Source organism: Oreochromis aureus, linkage group 1 (genome assembly GCF_013358895.1).
Source record: "Oreochromis aureus strain Israel breed Guangdong linkage group 1, ZZ_aureus, whole genome shotgun sequence".
Lineage (NCBI taxonomy): Eukaryota > Metazoa > Chordata > Actinopteri > Cichliformes > Cichlidae > Oreochromis > Oreochromis aureus.
This window is the reverse complement of record NC_052942.1, coordinates 4,355,295-4,368,615: the sequence shown is the minus strand read 5'-3', so window position 1 is coordinate 4,368,615 and position 13,321 is coordinate 4,355,295. Positions and strand designations below refer to the sequence as shown.

The 13,321-nt window shown below is 39.4% G+C and overlaps 1 protein-coding gene across 1 annotated transcript in view; it reads left to right on the top strand.

Annotated features, from left to right (window-relative positions):
• abhd17c (abhydrolase domain containing 17C, depalmitoylase) overlaps positions 1 to 11,968 on the top strand; it is a 36,522-nt gene extending 24,554 nt beyond the window's left edge. The window contains exon 3 of the mRNA XM_031755963.2: positions 8,464 to 11,968. Within this exon, the coding sequence (XP_031611823.1) occupies positions 8,464 to 8,683 (220 nt within the window). The 3' untranslated portion in view covers positions 8,684 to 11,968. The remainder of the gene's footprint in view (positions 1 to 8,463) is intronic.
• Positions 11,969 to 13,321: the final 1,353 nt, after the last annotated feature.

Genomic DNA, 13,321 nt, shown 5'->3' with positions numbered 1-13,321 from the left:
CCTGTCTTTAAGGGTGAGCCCAGACACACCCTGCCAGAGAAACTCATTCTTGTATTCTCTAGAGTGTGCTGTGATTGGACTGGTAAACTGAAAACTGTAGATTTGTTCAAAACACGCTTGAAGGTTTCTTTTTCTCTGATGTTAATGGTGACATGGAAAGTCTTTTCCTGCTTACTGATCCCATCTTAAAATAGATGGTATCAGTAACATCCACTATATAGACAAAAGTATATATAACCAACCACCTAGCCTTGCAGTCTGCCTTTACAAACATTTGCAAATGAATGCGTCATCCTAAAGAGGTCACTAAATTCAAATGTAGTGCTGCAAAGGGATACCGACACAGCAACTGCAATTGACGTAATGAAATTTCTTTCCTCCTAGGTGTTCCATTATAAACTGTAAGTTAGATTAAATCAAAGTGGAAGAATTTAGGAATGGCAAGTGGCAGAACATGTAGCGTTACAGAGCCGGGTTGCTGAGTTGCCACCGCTATGCCGACTCGATGACTGCAGGCTTTCAAACCTCCTTTGGCAGTGGTTCTCACACTGTGGTACACGTGAAGACAGAAAACTAAACATCAGTGGGTTACTGAAGTTGGACTAGCTGGTATATAATGATGTGCTACGTGGTGGCTAGCTACACAGGTGTGGTTAGCATGATATAAACACATTAGCACAATGAAGCTGGAGGATAAACATTAACTTTTTTTCCACTCAATAAAAGTTAACGTGAGGGTTCCTGATGGTTAGGGACAAATGCAGTTGCATGGCAGGATGCTGTAAACGGACCAAACTTCAGTCAGGAGAACAACTGAGATAATCCATCCACAATATGAGGTTAGTCATTAATATACTGCTGCATGGGCTGGGCTGGAGTTACATCGGAAGGTTTTAAAAACGGAGCTTTAAAATGATTAGCGGTAATAAAAACTGAGAGAGGCCGACAGTGATCACTGACTGTTTTTAGGGGCTTGTTCAGATTAAACAGAACAAGATACAAAGCATTAAAACATGTTAAAAACGCAGAGTAGTTTTTAACCCGGAAGCAGGGTTCATACGTCATCACAAGACCGGATCCCACCTGCTGTGAATGTTTTAATACAGTACAGTTGTTATTATCATCACTCGTCACATCCTGTTTATGTTAAAATAAATAACATTCAGGCCTATACTACTGTACTTTAATGTTGGTCATAAGGGTGGCACTTTAAGAGCCATATATTTTATGAGGTGGTACTCACTGTGAAAAGTTTGAGAACCACTGTCCTATGGCATTACCATCTGCACAAAAATAGGAACTGGGACACACATGCATACTAAATGCAGTCACTACATTTTGTGAAATGGTTCATAAAAGAAACAAAATGATCAAAACACCTTTACCTGTTTTGAGTTTGTCTCATCCTGTTTAAGATCTTCAAGTACATCCAGTTAGCTTCCAGCAAACTAGCTGAACCTAGTATGTTTGTTTGTTTGTTTCCTGGAAGTCTGGGATTTAACACAGACCACGAAACCAAAAAGATATCAGCCATCCACTTCTGTTGCATGCGAAGGATCATTGCTGGTGTTGAGTTGAGTCTCTGGCTGTGACTGAACAGCTTAGAGTGGTTTTCAGCCCTAAAGCAGTCAGGTCAGGAGGAGGAAGATGGGTACAAGTACAACTGGACACAACAGGACTTTTCACACGGTCAAATGATCCATTTGTAAATTATTATTAGGTTGGTGGGGTTTTTTTTTTTTTAAAAATCTTTTTTTGTCCATTTAAGCATGAGCGATTTTAGCAAGTGAAGATGAACCATCTGTCAAAGTATTACTAATATAAATGACTAAAGCCTTCAACAAAGTACAAGAGTACATGGAAATGTTTAATGGCTTAGTTTAGATTGCATATTGATCTTATTTTATTTGACTTTGACTCTACTTGAGAGTATTTATATATTTTTACTACAGATGGTTTGTTTTGGGGGTTTTTGTTGACAAATGAAACAAAAAGTGTTGCAATTTCTAAAATGGAAACCAATGAGCAGTTAATTTTAAAGACCTGTATTTTTTCTCTTTTGAACATTTATTATTGGTCGATTGCTTGATTAGTCGATGGAATAATCTATAGATTGATTGTCTGGTGCAGCTCTAGTTCAAACTTTAAAAAACGTTTCCATACTGCCATATTTTGTGATACTACTTAAAGGAAATGTGTTCCACCAACTTGATTACAACCTTCTGTAGGACCCTGCATATTGGGAGTAGTCAGGCATTCATTAAGAGAGATTTTGGAAGTGCTTCATGGCCATTGGCTGTAAAAGTGAGTTATTTTTGTTACTGACTTTGTACGAGATACAGAAAAGACCTCACATTGTGTCAGCAAAAAACATTTTCCCACGCCAGTAAAATACTAAAAACTGCTGCTTAACAGTCTTCCTTCTCAGCCAACAATTTATTTAGGCATACATCAGTCGTCATTTGTTATCATTGTTAAAATTTCTTGAAATGTTAGTATAAAAGCCCTCAAAAATGGTTTTGGAACGGTTTGCAGCCGTGTGTGAAGTGGTGGGAATGAGAATCAGCACCTCCAAATCTGAGGCCATGGTCCTCAGCCGGAAAAGGGTGGAGTGCCCACTCCGGCTCAGGGACGAGTTCCTGTCCCGAGTGGAGGAATTTAAGTATCTCAGGGTCTTGTTCACGAGTGACGGGAGAAGGGAGCATGAGATCGACAGACGGACTGGTGCTGCGGCTGCAATGATGCGGATGCTGTACTGGTCTGTTGTTGTGAAGAGAGAGCTAAGTGTAAAAGCCAGGTTCTCAATTTACCGTTTGATCTACGTCCCTACCCTCACCCATGGTCATGAGCTGTGGGTAGTGACCGAAAGGACGACATCGCGAATACAAGCAGCGGAAATGGGCTTCCTCCAAAGGGTAGCTGGCGTCTCCCTTTCCATTCGGGAGGAGCTCAGAGTAGAGCCGCTGTTCCTCCACATCGAAAGGAGCCAGTTGAGGTGGTTCGGGTATCTGACAAGGATGCCTCCTGGGCGCCTCCTGGGTGAGTGTTCTGGTCATGTCCCACCGGAAGGAGGCACTGGGGCAGACCCAGGAAACGCTGGAGAGATTATATCTCTCGGCTGGCCGGCAAACGCCTGGGTGTTCCCTGGACAAGCTGGAGGAGGTGGCTGGGGAAGAGGGAGGATTGGAGCTTCTCTGTTTCTCTGCCCCGTGACCCGGCCCTGAGTAAGCGGACGAAGATGGATGGATGTTAATCTAAAATTTAAAGAGTTAAATTTAGCAAAAGTATTTTTTTTTTCTTTGAGCGAGATAGGGAGAGATAAATACATCACTGCAAAACACAGCAAAGAAGTTAGTTATTTTGAGATTCAATTCTCTTCTCTTCTATTTTTTTTGTGTTTTAACTAATCACAGGAAAATGTTTCACAACAGTTGTTCACTTCTGACCAAAATGTGAAAGAGTCTATGCCACAGCCAGGGACAGGCATTATTATTGGTTCCTTTTTAAAATATCGAACAGCCTCACAAGATTCATAATTTAGAATAACAAGAGATACTTATCTGACCAAATTATAAAAAGCCAGACAATATTTAAATGTAGCAGTCTGCTGTGTCCGTAGATTTATGATGTGCAGTGCGGAACTGTGAGCAATATTAAGTGTAACTTTCAAGGAAGTGTTGCATAACTGGATATGTTTGAATATGTGTGTTCTACGTGTGTAATCTCAGGCATTCCTCACATCCTTAAAGAGTAGAGAGTGTGGTGATGACTCTCAAATATTTAAATTGTCATCAAGTTGTCAAAAAAGTATTCTTATAACAGCAGTTTCTTGTCTCCCCATTTTGTTTTGCTTATCAAAAGTCATGTGATGCTGGCAATGGGCTAAACAGACATATGTTTTTCCAGTTTCCTCTTTAAAAAGGTTTGTGCAAATATAAATTCTAAATTTTAAAAACCTATACACAAGTGTTGCAAACAACAAAGTTAAATGCAGCTATTTACCTAAAAATGCACCCAAGGAATTTTTTAAAATAACCACTTCAAGCTATTTACAGAACAATCAGGTGTTCTGCATCAAATAAGATGCCACTGAAATTATTTGTGCCACTCCAAAAAATAATTTCTGTCCACTATAAAATGAAGGAGATCATCACAAGCGTGATACCTGCAGGCCTGACAGCAGGAGGTGTATCACTCCTCCTGTTTTCCACGTGGAGACACTATTTACACTGTAATCTGCCTTTGGTGGCTTTTTGGCAGCAACTGTGACATTCAGCAGTCGCCTCATTGTTCTGACACACAACACAAAACATTTTGCTACACTACACAGTAACTACACAAGACAACACACTAACTACACACTCCAAACACGCTAAACGTCACAAATCTCTCACGTCTCAAAACTCACTCCCCCCCTCTTCCTCTTTTGCTCACTCGCCGCCATCACTCCTAAAACCTCCCCCTCTTCCTAAACAACCAAATGCCATCTTCCCAGTAATTTTTAGATTGGTCGACATGGTACATCCAGGTCAGGAAAGGGGGTTTTTTTGTTTTTGATTTTGGTCGCAAGCGGAGACTGCTTTCGAGCGCTTTCCTTTTTTATTGTTTCTTCCCACAGTAAACATCACAATGTATTCAGAAAAAAAACATTGAGTATAGTTTTTATCATGACTCTGGTTTTTACTGGCCTATTAACACAATTTAAAAAGTGGTATATGGTTTGAAGTCGCCACTTTGAACACAACAATTGAGAGGTAGGGTTCTTGGGCTGATATAAAGTCTTAAATTGGTCATGTGATTGGTTTACCACGACTACTTTAGCTCCCAGTAAGCTGACAGCCGACAGTTTCAATTGTCTGTGTGTTTAAAAAAAAGAAAAAAAAGTAACGGGTCCGCACTGCATTTTCTTGTTAGTAACGGTAACAATGTTGTAACAATAGAAATGGTAATTAGTTCGATTACTCTTTACTGAAAACTCTGTTATTCCAATCACTGTTCCTGAACAACTACATCCCCCAGTGTGCTTTCTTTGCTTGTTTACATATAAATACATTACATGCCAGTCTACATATGTGTACAGTGTCGTTGCTGCTTTTTTGTTTTTCTATGCATGTTAATTTGCTTGAATCTGCATGGCACCCAGAAAATCTCTTTCTATCATTTTAGTGTCAGTGAGATTTACAGGAAAATACAAAAACAATTTGAACTTTTTTAAAAAGGAGCGACTGGTCAGTTGATCTGAGAGACCTCTGTGGAGCCAGGCCATTTAAAACTTTAAGAGCAAACAATAACATTTTAAAATTAATTCTAAAATGGATAGGAAACCAGTGTAAAGAGGCAAGAATAGGGGTAATGTGCTCACGTTTGCGTGTCCCTGTTAGCAGGTGAGCAGCAGCATTCTGGACCATTTGTAAGCGTGATCATGAGGGCTGATCAATACAATACTTAAAGTGCATTACAATCATCAAGGTGGTCACAAATGCATGTAAAACACTCTCCAAGTCACAAAAAGAGAAAAAAGGTTAGATATTTTTTCAGCTAAAGTCAGTTTCTCCCTACTGTATTTATCTGTCACATATGTTAATTGCATATGAGAAACTAATAACCTGTTTACTCCCATGAATCAGTGTTGCCAGTTGAGTTCATGTTACACATATCATGCAGTTTCAATGCAGTCTTGACCTTGTGTGGTACTTTTACCATCACTTTTTGAATTGAACTTGTTTCCTTGGAATGAAGAAGAACTAAAGTAAGTTCTTCTTCATTCTAAGGAAACAAAGTAAGTTCTTCCACCTTGAGATTTGAGCACCTTTTACGACATGTTTACAAAAGGCTTTACTGTTTAAAATAGACTGAGGCAGGCTTTACTTCAGCTTTTATACAGTATAATACAGAGTAAAGTAATTTTAAAGACTTGGGCTTGTTTTTGTTAATGAGAGAATTGCTATGTTATGTTATTTGCTTGGCATTCAGTGGTTCATACTTCTTCTTATTTCTCTATATGTACTAGATTATTTACATTTTTCCTTGAGTTAACCTGACAGATTTAGAGGAGAGGATGCCAGACATCGCTGTACTTGGCTCTATTTTTGTTAGAATTGTGGTTTGGTCCTTTGGATCCCCCATTACTCTATAAGTACGGTGATTTCACTGGAATATTCTGGAGCCATGACTCAAAAATGTCTATTTTTATAGATAATTCTATTGTATTGAGTCTACAGTCTTTTAGTACGCACTCCTCTGAGGTCTGACATTTGAAAAAGAAATAACAGTAGCACCAATAAATGTCATTTTTTTAAAAGTAATGTGTTTAAATATGTGACCTTGATCCTATTTCCAAGAGGATGAAAGGTTTGCCTGTGCAAATATATTGAAAAGCCTCCAAATTTCCGTGGCAATTTGCATGGCGTGCTAAAGCAGCTCAGTAGTGATCTGTCTGGAAATCAAATGTTTGCTAGTGTTACAGAGGTAATATATTTCCACCAGGGTTTGCTCTGTGTAGCTGTGCACTTACAGTCATATAAATGTTGGCAAAACTCATTTTTAAAAGCCATGTCTGCCATAATTCAGTTTTTATACCTCAGCTGTGAAGTGAACATGATAATAGTTTTATTCTATCAGGAATGAAATTAGTTCCCAGTAATTCCCCGGCATTAATATTCTGACTAACTGCACAAGCTGAGGCCCTACCCCTAGTTATCGTGATGATTAGAGCGGAATTTGTATTCATAGCAGTTCCGTCCAATGAACAAGACAGAGTTGATCACCATTCACCTAAGCTGCTGTCAGTGTGACACACACACACACACACACACACACACACACACACACACGGCATTCACCAGTTTTTCTATGCATTTTAAATTTGTGACAAAAAGCATCTTAACACAACCCGTTCTCCACTGATGCGTTGCTGCTTCAGAGCCAGTTTTTCCTGGATATCTCATGAAAACCAAACTTTATGTATCAAAAAATTAAGTAATTTATGTAGCAAGAAAAACATAGCAGAAAAAAACTGAAGGCTAACTTGGCAGATAGAACTAGAACTTTGAGACATTTGTGTTGCTACCCTGTGGCACCAGCCCTGTTGTAATGTTATACTGAATGAGTAGCTAACATTTTTATTTCTTAACATCCTTGTAGCTTTACACTTTCTGCATCTCGTGTGTGTCTCGGTTGTGTTATCATCACTCTGCAGACTCACACAGTAACGAGCTCCTGAAAGCCATGGCTGACACTGAGAAGAATCATGGCGATCACGTCTCAAGTTGGCCTAGTTTAAATTTATTTTGAGGTCTCCTGATAGCCAATTACGACAAATTTTATAGTGCTTGTGGTTGTAAATATTTTCAACTGCAACAAGGTTACCACAGCACTTAGGGCTGCACGATTTTGCATAAAATGAGAATCACGATTTTTTTGCTTAGAATTGAGATTACGATTCTCTCACGATTTTCTTTAACAGTATAAATATTTATTGCACTTATTAACTGCACATCAACTTCGTAGCAGTTGAGACTGAACCTAAAAACAATAAATGAACATAAAAACAATAAATGTCTCACATTTTGTCGTTGCCGCAAAATGTTGTACTGCTTGTAATTCCGTCTCCACCGTTGCTCGACACTGCGTGTATAGAGCAGGTAGTGCAACATTTGAAAAATAGTTGCGGGACGGCACTGTGTAGCGTTTGTCTAGGGTGTTGATTATTTTCCTAAATCCCTCGTTTCACAGTGTTGATGGGAGCCATATCTTTAGCCAGGTGATAAGTGATAGCCTCCGTAATTTCTTTGTACCTGCGGGAGTTCGACGGGTATGGGGAAGCGCTGTATAAGGTTCCCATTATTGATGTTTGGGTGGTTGACCGGGATGGATTTTCTCCTGTCACTTTCTTGGCCTTTACAGCTTCGTCATCTCTCACGTGCGCTCCGTTGTTTTATCCCTGCCAATTTTAGCAACCAGCTGGCTTCTGTATCACGTGGTATAAGGCTCCGCCCTTGTCATTTGTTGCGCAGGAAGAGTGAGCGCTTGTTTTCATGCAGATTATGTCCCGGATCAAAATGCGGTACAATCGTCATCTTTTTTTTTTTTTTCTTTTTTTTTTAAAATCGTTGTCATTTGGAAATGAGATCGCACATAAGTATGAATTGAGATCGCGATTTTCTAACGATTAATTGTGCAACCCTAACAGCACTTGACCTTGGGGTATTTTTATTGAACACCTGTTTAGTATCGAGTTAAGGTGAAAACCATTTTGGCTATTTTGCCAGAGCCTTGAGATCTGTGAGTGGTACCTCTTAATTTAACGTGTTTTTCAACACACTGGCTCCAGTCAAGATTTTATGCCAGTTTTCACTATCAGGTGTTTGCCACTGTTTGCAAAGATTTCATCAGTTTGACCCACTCTGTTCTTTACTGTCTGTCATTTCCTCATACTGTTAATGTCTTTTTCTTTCTCCGCAGTATCGACAAGGTGTCCAAGGTGGCGTCCCCGGTGCTTGTAATCCATGGCACAGAGGACGAGGTCATTGACTTCTCCCATGGCTTGGCGATGTATGAGCGCTGTCCCCGTGCAGTTGAGCCTCTTTGGGTGGAGGGAGCTGGCCACAATGACATTGAGCTATATGCTCAGTACCTGGAGAGGCTCAAACAGTTCATCTCTTTCGAGCTTTCCACTTCTTGAGGACCTTGGAATTCGGGTCCGGGTTCATTTCAAGACACTCAAGAATTATCCTCATCATTTCCTCTGGAGGGACACAACAGGAGTAAAATGATGACACCATCAATGGTTAGCCCAAATATGGAGTTCTTGAAGACCTGGCTGGTGCTCCTACAAGACACAAGAACCTGCTTTGCTAATGAGCCCGGGCCTTGACAGTGTTTCTAACTGCTGCTCAGTCTTGATTCATTATCCACTCCAAATCTCTGCTTCCTTCCCACTCTCTACTTAATCTGTCTCCCCTATGTCATGTATGTCAGTCTTTCACTGTGAACTTCTGTTGCTCACACTTTCATATCCTTCATTCTGTTTGGTCCACAATTCCCCTTTTTTCTTTTGACTGAGTATTTGCAATGTTGAGTTTTGTATTCTTTTATACAAGGTAAAGAAGTATCAGTTTTGCCTTGCACCTCAAGATACTGTGGATGAAGATTTTCCTTTTTCATTTCTTTAACTTTACGTTACCATTCAGGGTTGATTACAGGGTTGCACTGTAATGTTGCATTTTGTTAGCTGACATTCCATTATGTTTTTGTTTTTATTTGAAGTAAAACTGTGATATTTTTTTTATTTTTTATTTTTTGCTGGCCAGACTGCATCCCAGCTTGTTTAGGCTCTGTACTCTCTGTAGTGTTGATGCACGCTGCTCTCTCATGTAGGGAGATGATGATGGCAAACTTCAACTGGCACATTACACATCTACAGCACTTTTGCTCCTTTAGATGTTGTACAAATTTCAAGCAGAGAGGTTTGAACCATAACTGCTGGAAATATATTGTGGTGAGAGGATCATGTACACCAGCTGGCCTCACCAGTTAATCATTGATCATCTCATCACAATGCAGTGTTTTACTGGGAAACCTTTGGTCCTGCAATACATATTTTACCTTGAGACATGGCAAAAGCTCACCATGGCAGTGGCACTCCCCGATCACTACAGCCTCCGGTTACACAGAAAAGTGTGTGTGTTATTTGTAAAATGGAACTGGTTATAATGACTTGGTCAGTCACAGTCAGCTGGTCTCCGTGGATATTACATAAGGATTGTGGGCAGCAAATTAAAGATGTGGCATCATTTTGTTAGGCTCTTTGATAACTCATAGAAGGTTGCAACCAAACATGGCTTAATTTTTGAAATCCATTTGTAGCCTAACCATAGCATTTAGCCTCAACCTTAAATATCGATAGTCTTCCTGCTGTTTGTTGCAACACATTCAACATTTGCTAGTGTTTTTAACAGCTGTCTTAGTATGTGTGTGCACTTACAAAATTCACATTTGTAAATTTTGTAATCACAGTTGTTTCCCTGTAATCTTACACACTCCTAATTTTACTTGTGACATTCTATGTTTCTCAGGAAACTGAATAATCTTTTGAGTCTTTTTTGAAACACAAAATCCAGAATATATAACACTTAGGTCACTAATGGTTTGATGTAAAAACAACTCATTGACTAGGAAAATGTTTGGTCAGGAACATCCCTAATGATAACTGTTTAAGCACAGTCTAATATTCGGGGTGATTTCATTTATGTATAAGGAGTACATGAGTGCTCCTGCTGCTTAAAATTATCCAAATTTCATGTTGAGGATCAACACTGAGTTTTCTCACCCAAACAGAGACACTCAGGGTCAAGTTCTACTTGTTCTAGCCGTCCAGCGGTGAAGATTCAGTGCAAGCCAACAGGACAGTGCATTTTGCTTCTCACACCACACAGGAAACACAAACATCTATTTTGGCCCAAACAGTCCTACTTGCCAGATTTGGCCTGGAACATGAAAGTCAGATGGTCAGAGTAAGACTATCGGGGAGCAATCTAAGTACTAGGAGCTCCAGGAGGTTTGCTGCACAAAGAAAAGAGAACTGTCAGAAATTTTGATTGCACCTGGTACGTATCGAAAATTCTCATTGTCATCTCATATGCAGCACTCTCACACCATGTGTGCACCTTGGCCTTTAAGCAACACAAAAGGGAAACATCCCAAATAGGAAAACCTACCTCTGTGGAAGAGAGAGCAGCGGGTATCAGAGCTGTGTTAACTGTAGATTGGCTGGTAAGACAGCTGATTCACATGAAAACAAGTCTTGCAAGCTGCCAGGCAGCATAGTGGGTTTGCTTGCCGTCTGAAGACACTGAATTCTGATGTGTTTAGGTTATTCAAAGTGAACATACATTTACTGGTTTGGGGGTTGGGCTTAATTATCTGTGATTCCTCACTAAGAACAAAGCCTTATGTTTGTATTTCAGTCAGACATTCCTGTGAACTGCAAGAAACTTGTGGTCTTCAGGGGGACTGACTGCTGCTATTTATCGCAGGAATCAATCACTGTGAAAGCCAGACAGTTTGGGGAATACTGAAATGAGAGCAAGGTACAAAAATCAACTTCAGCCCGACTAGTAATCCTCTGACTCGTGTTCCTGCCTGTAGAATGATAGAAATCGGCCTACAAAGCAGGTGTCTGCTGAAGCCTTTGATAATTTTAACTTTGAAAGACATGACAAAACCACAAAGGGGAAATGGAATGCTGTGAAAATGACCGACGCATGCATATGATCACTCCTGGTTTTGGATGTTGCATCAGTTGTGTTTGAATAATTTATTTTTTGTTGCCTGCAAGTGGACAAAAAAAATGAAGCTATATGACACTAAGATCAGATTTAAAAACAAAACAAAAAAACAACCTAACACTTTGAAGTAAATACTAAATCTTTTCAGGATTGTGTTTGGGGAATATTTGCATAGCAACTTGTAATGATGATTTGGTGCACTGCTGTAATTTGTCAGTTGGGTATTCGTGTTTTCTGATCATAGCTAATGTTGGACTTTTGAGTAAAAAGTCCTCAATCATCTCCAGTATATTTCCTTTAGTTTCTCTTCTAAAAGTAAATGAAGATCCTCTTAGGACCCGATTCTTCTTTTGATACTGACATTTTTACACATTTGTCCAATCTAAATGTTGAAAGATTTACACCGTTTCTGAAAATGGTTTGTACAATAATCCTCTGTAATGGTATACTTCAGTACTCAGTACATATTAGGCCTTTCATAAGGCTGGCTAGTTTTTATTGATTTTAATATGCAAATGAAAGACAGCTAGTAGAATCGTATATTGATCATGGTGTGTAAAACAATGAAATAAGCCTTAAATATGCTGTGAAATGGATACATCATACATGTAGTGGTTGCAAGAAGCAGCACAATGGATGTTTCATTGGTTATAGTGGAATAAAGGACACGTGGAATTGTATTTCTGATCTTTTCTTTGTCTCACCACCATGTTAGAGTGATGAAATACCAATATTGTAGTAATACAACCATATTTTGATCCCATGCCATGACTTCCACTCCACAATCTGCAGTGAACATAACAGCCATTCAGTAGTGGTTTTCTCTTTTCTACAGAAATTTGTCAAAAGTAAGTATCATTGATAAAATCTCCTAATATTTTGCTTTTCTATTGATAAACTGTATTCATACATTTCAGCTGTATCCCTAGTTAAACTTTTCCTCATCTACAAGAGAGACCTCCCAGTCATTGCGTAATTCTTTTTGTTTGGTTGGTACTTTATTTTTTTCTTGGCATCACACAACAATTTCAGCCTTAAATTTCAATATGTCTAATTAACTGTATGCTTTAAATGAGCTATTAATTTTATATTGTTCTAACTTTTTCAATTTGGATTGTAGTCTGTGTCTGTATGTGACAATACATAAACCAGTAAAACAAAATCTTGTATTGACTTTTGAGTTCATCAGTTTCCGCCGACACCATGTCTCTCTATTTTTTGAGTCACTTTTCTACTTTTACTTTTCTGAAGGCTTTTAATATATTTAATTTGTGCGACTCTACCTGTACTTGATAATAGTTTTGTAGAGGGACTGGTCCCTTCTTGGGATCTTTTGGGATAGGCGCTGCCTGGCCTTCCATTAGCCATTCTGGGTATTGATTCACAGGTGCTGCCAGACACTCATGCAGTGCAGTTAGCTTCTTTAGTCAGTAGATGTGAATCATGTCTGGGCCTGGTGCTGTCCAATTCTTCGTGCTTGAGACCCTTTCTCAGTGGATGTCTGCCACTGTGGTGGTTACTGGATCCTATTCAGGGAGGTTGCTGTGGTCTCCTCTTAGATCGACTTGCCACTGAGCATTATTGTCATGGGTTGTGTCCATGTCCCATACGCTCTTCCAATATTGCTTCATCTCCAGCCTTGGTTGGGCTGTTCTCATGTTGTTCTGCTGCCACTGAGAGTACACCTTGGATGGTTCATTGAAATATAGCTTGTTTATTCTCCTGCCCTCTATCTCTCTGGTGTAACTCTTTAAGTGGCTGGCAAAAAGCTTTGAGTCTTTGCCTGGCAGTTTCCGAGGCCTCATATATAGACAGCAAAGACATACTGATGGCATTGGTTACAAAAGAACGTAAACTTTTTTTTTCAATCCTTTCTGTCTGGATAATTCTTTATTATCAGGATGTCCTAAAAACTCCCTGAAAAGTCTTCAGCTAATCCAAAATGCTGCAGCAAGAGTACTGACAGGGACTAGGAAGAGAGAACATATTTCTCCTGTTTTGGCTTCCCTTCATTGGCTTCCTGTTAAATCCAG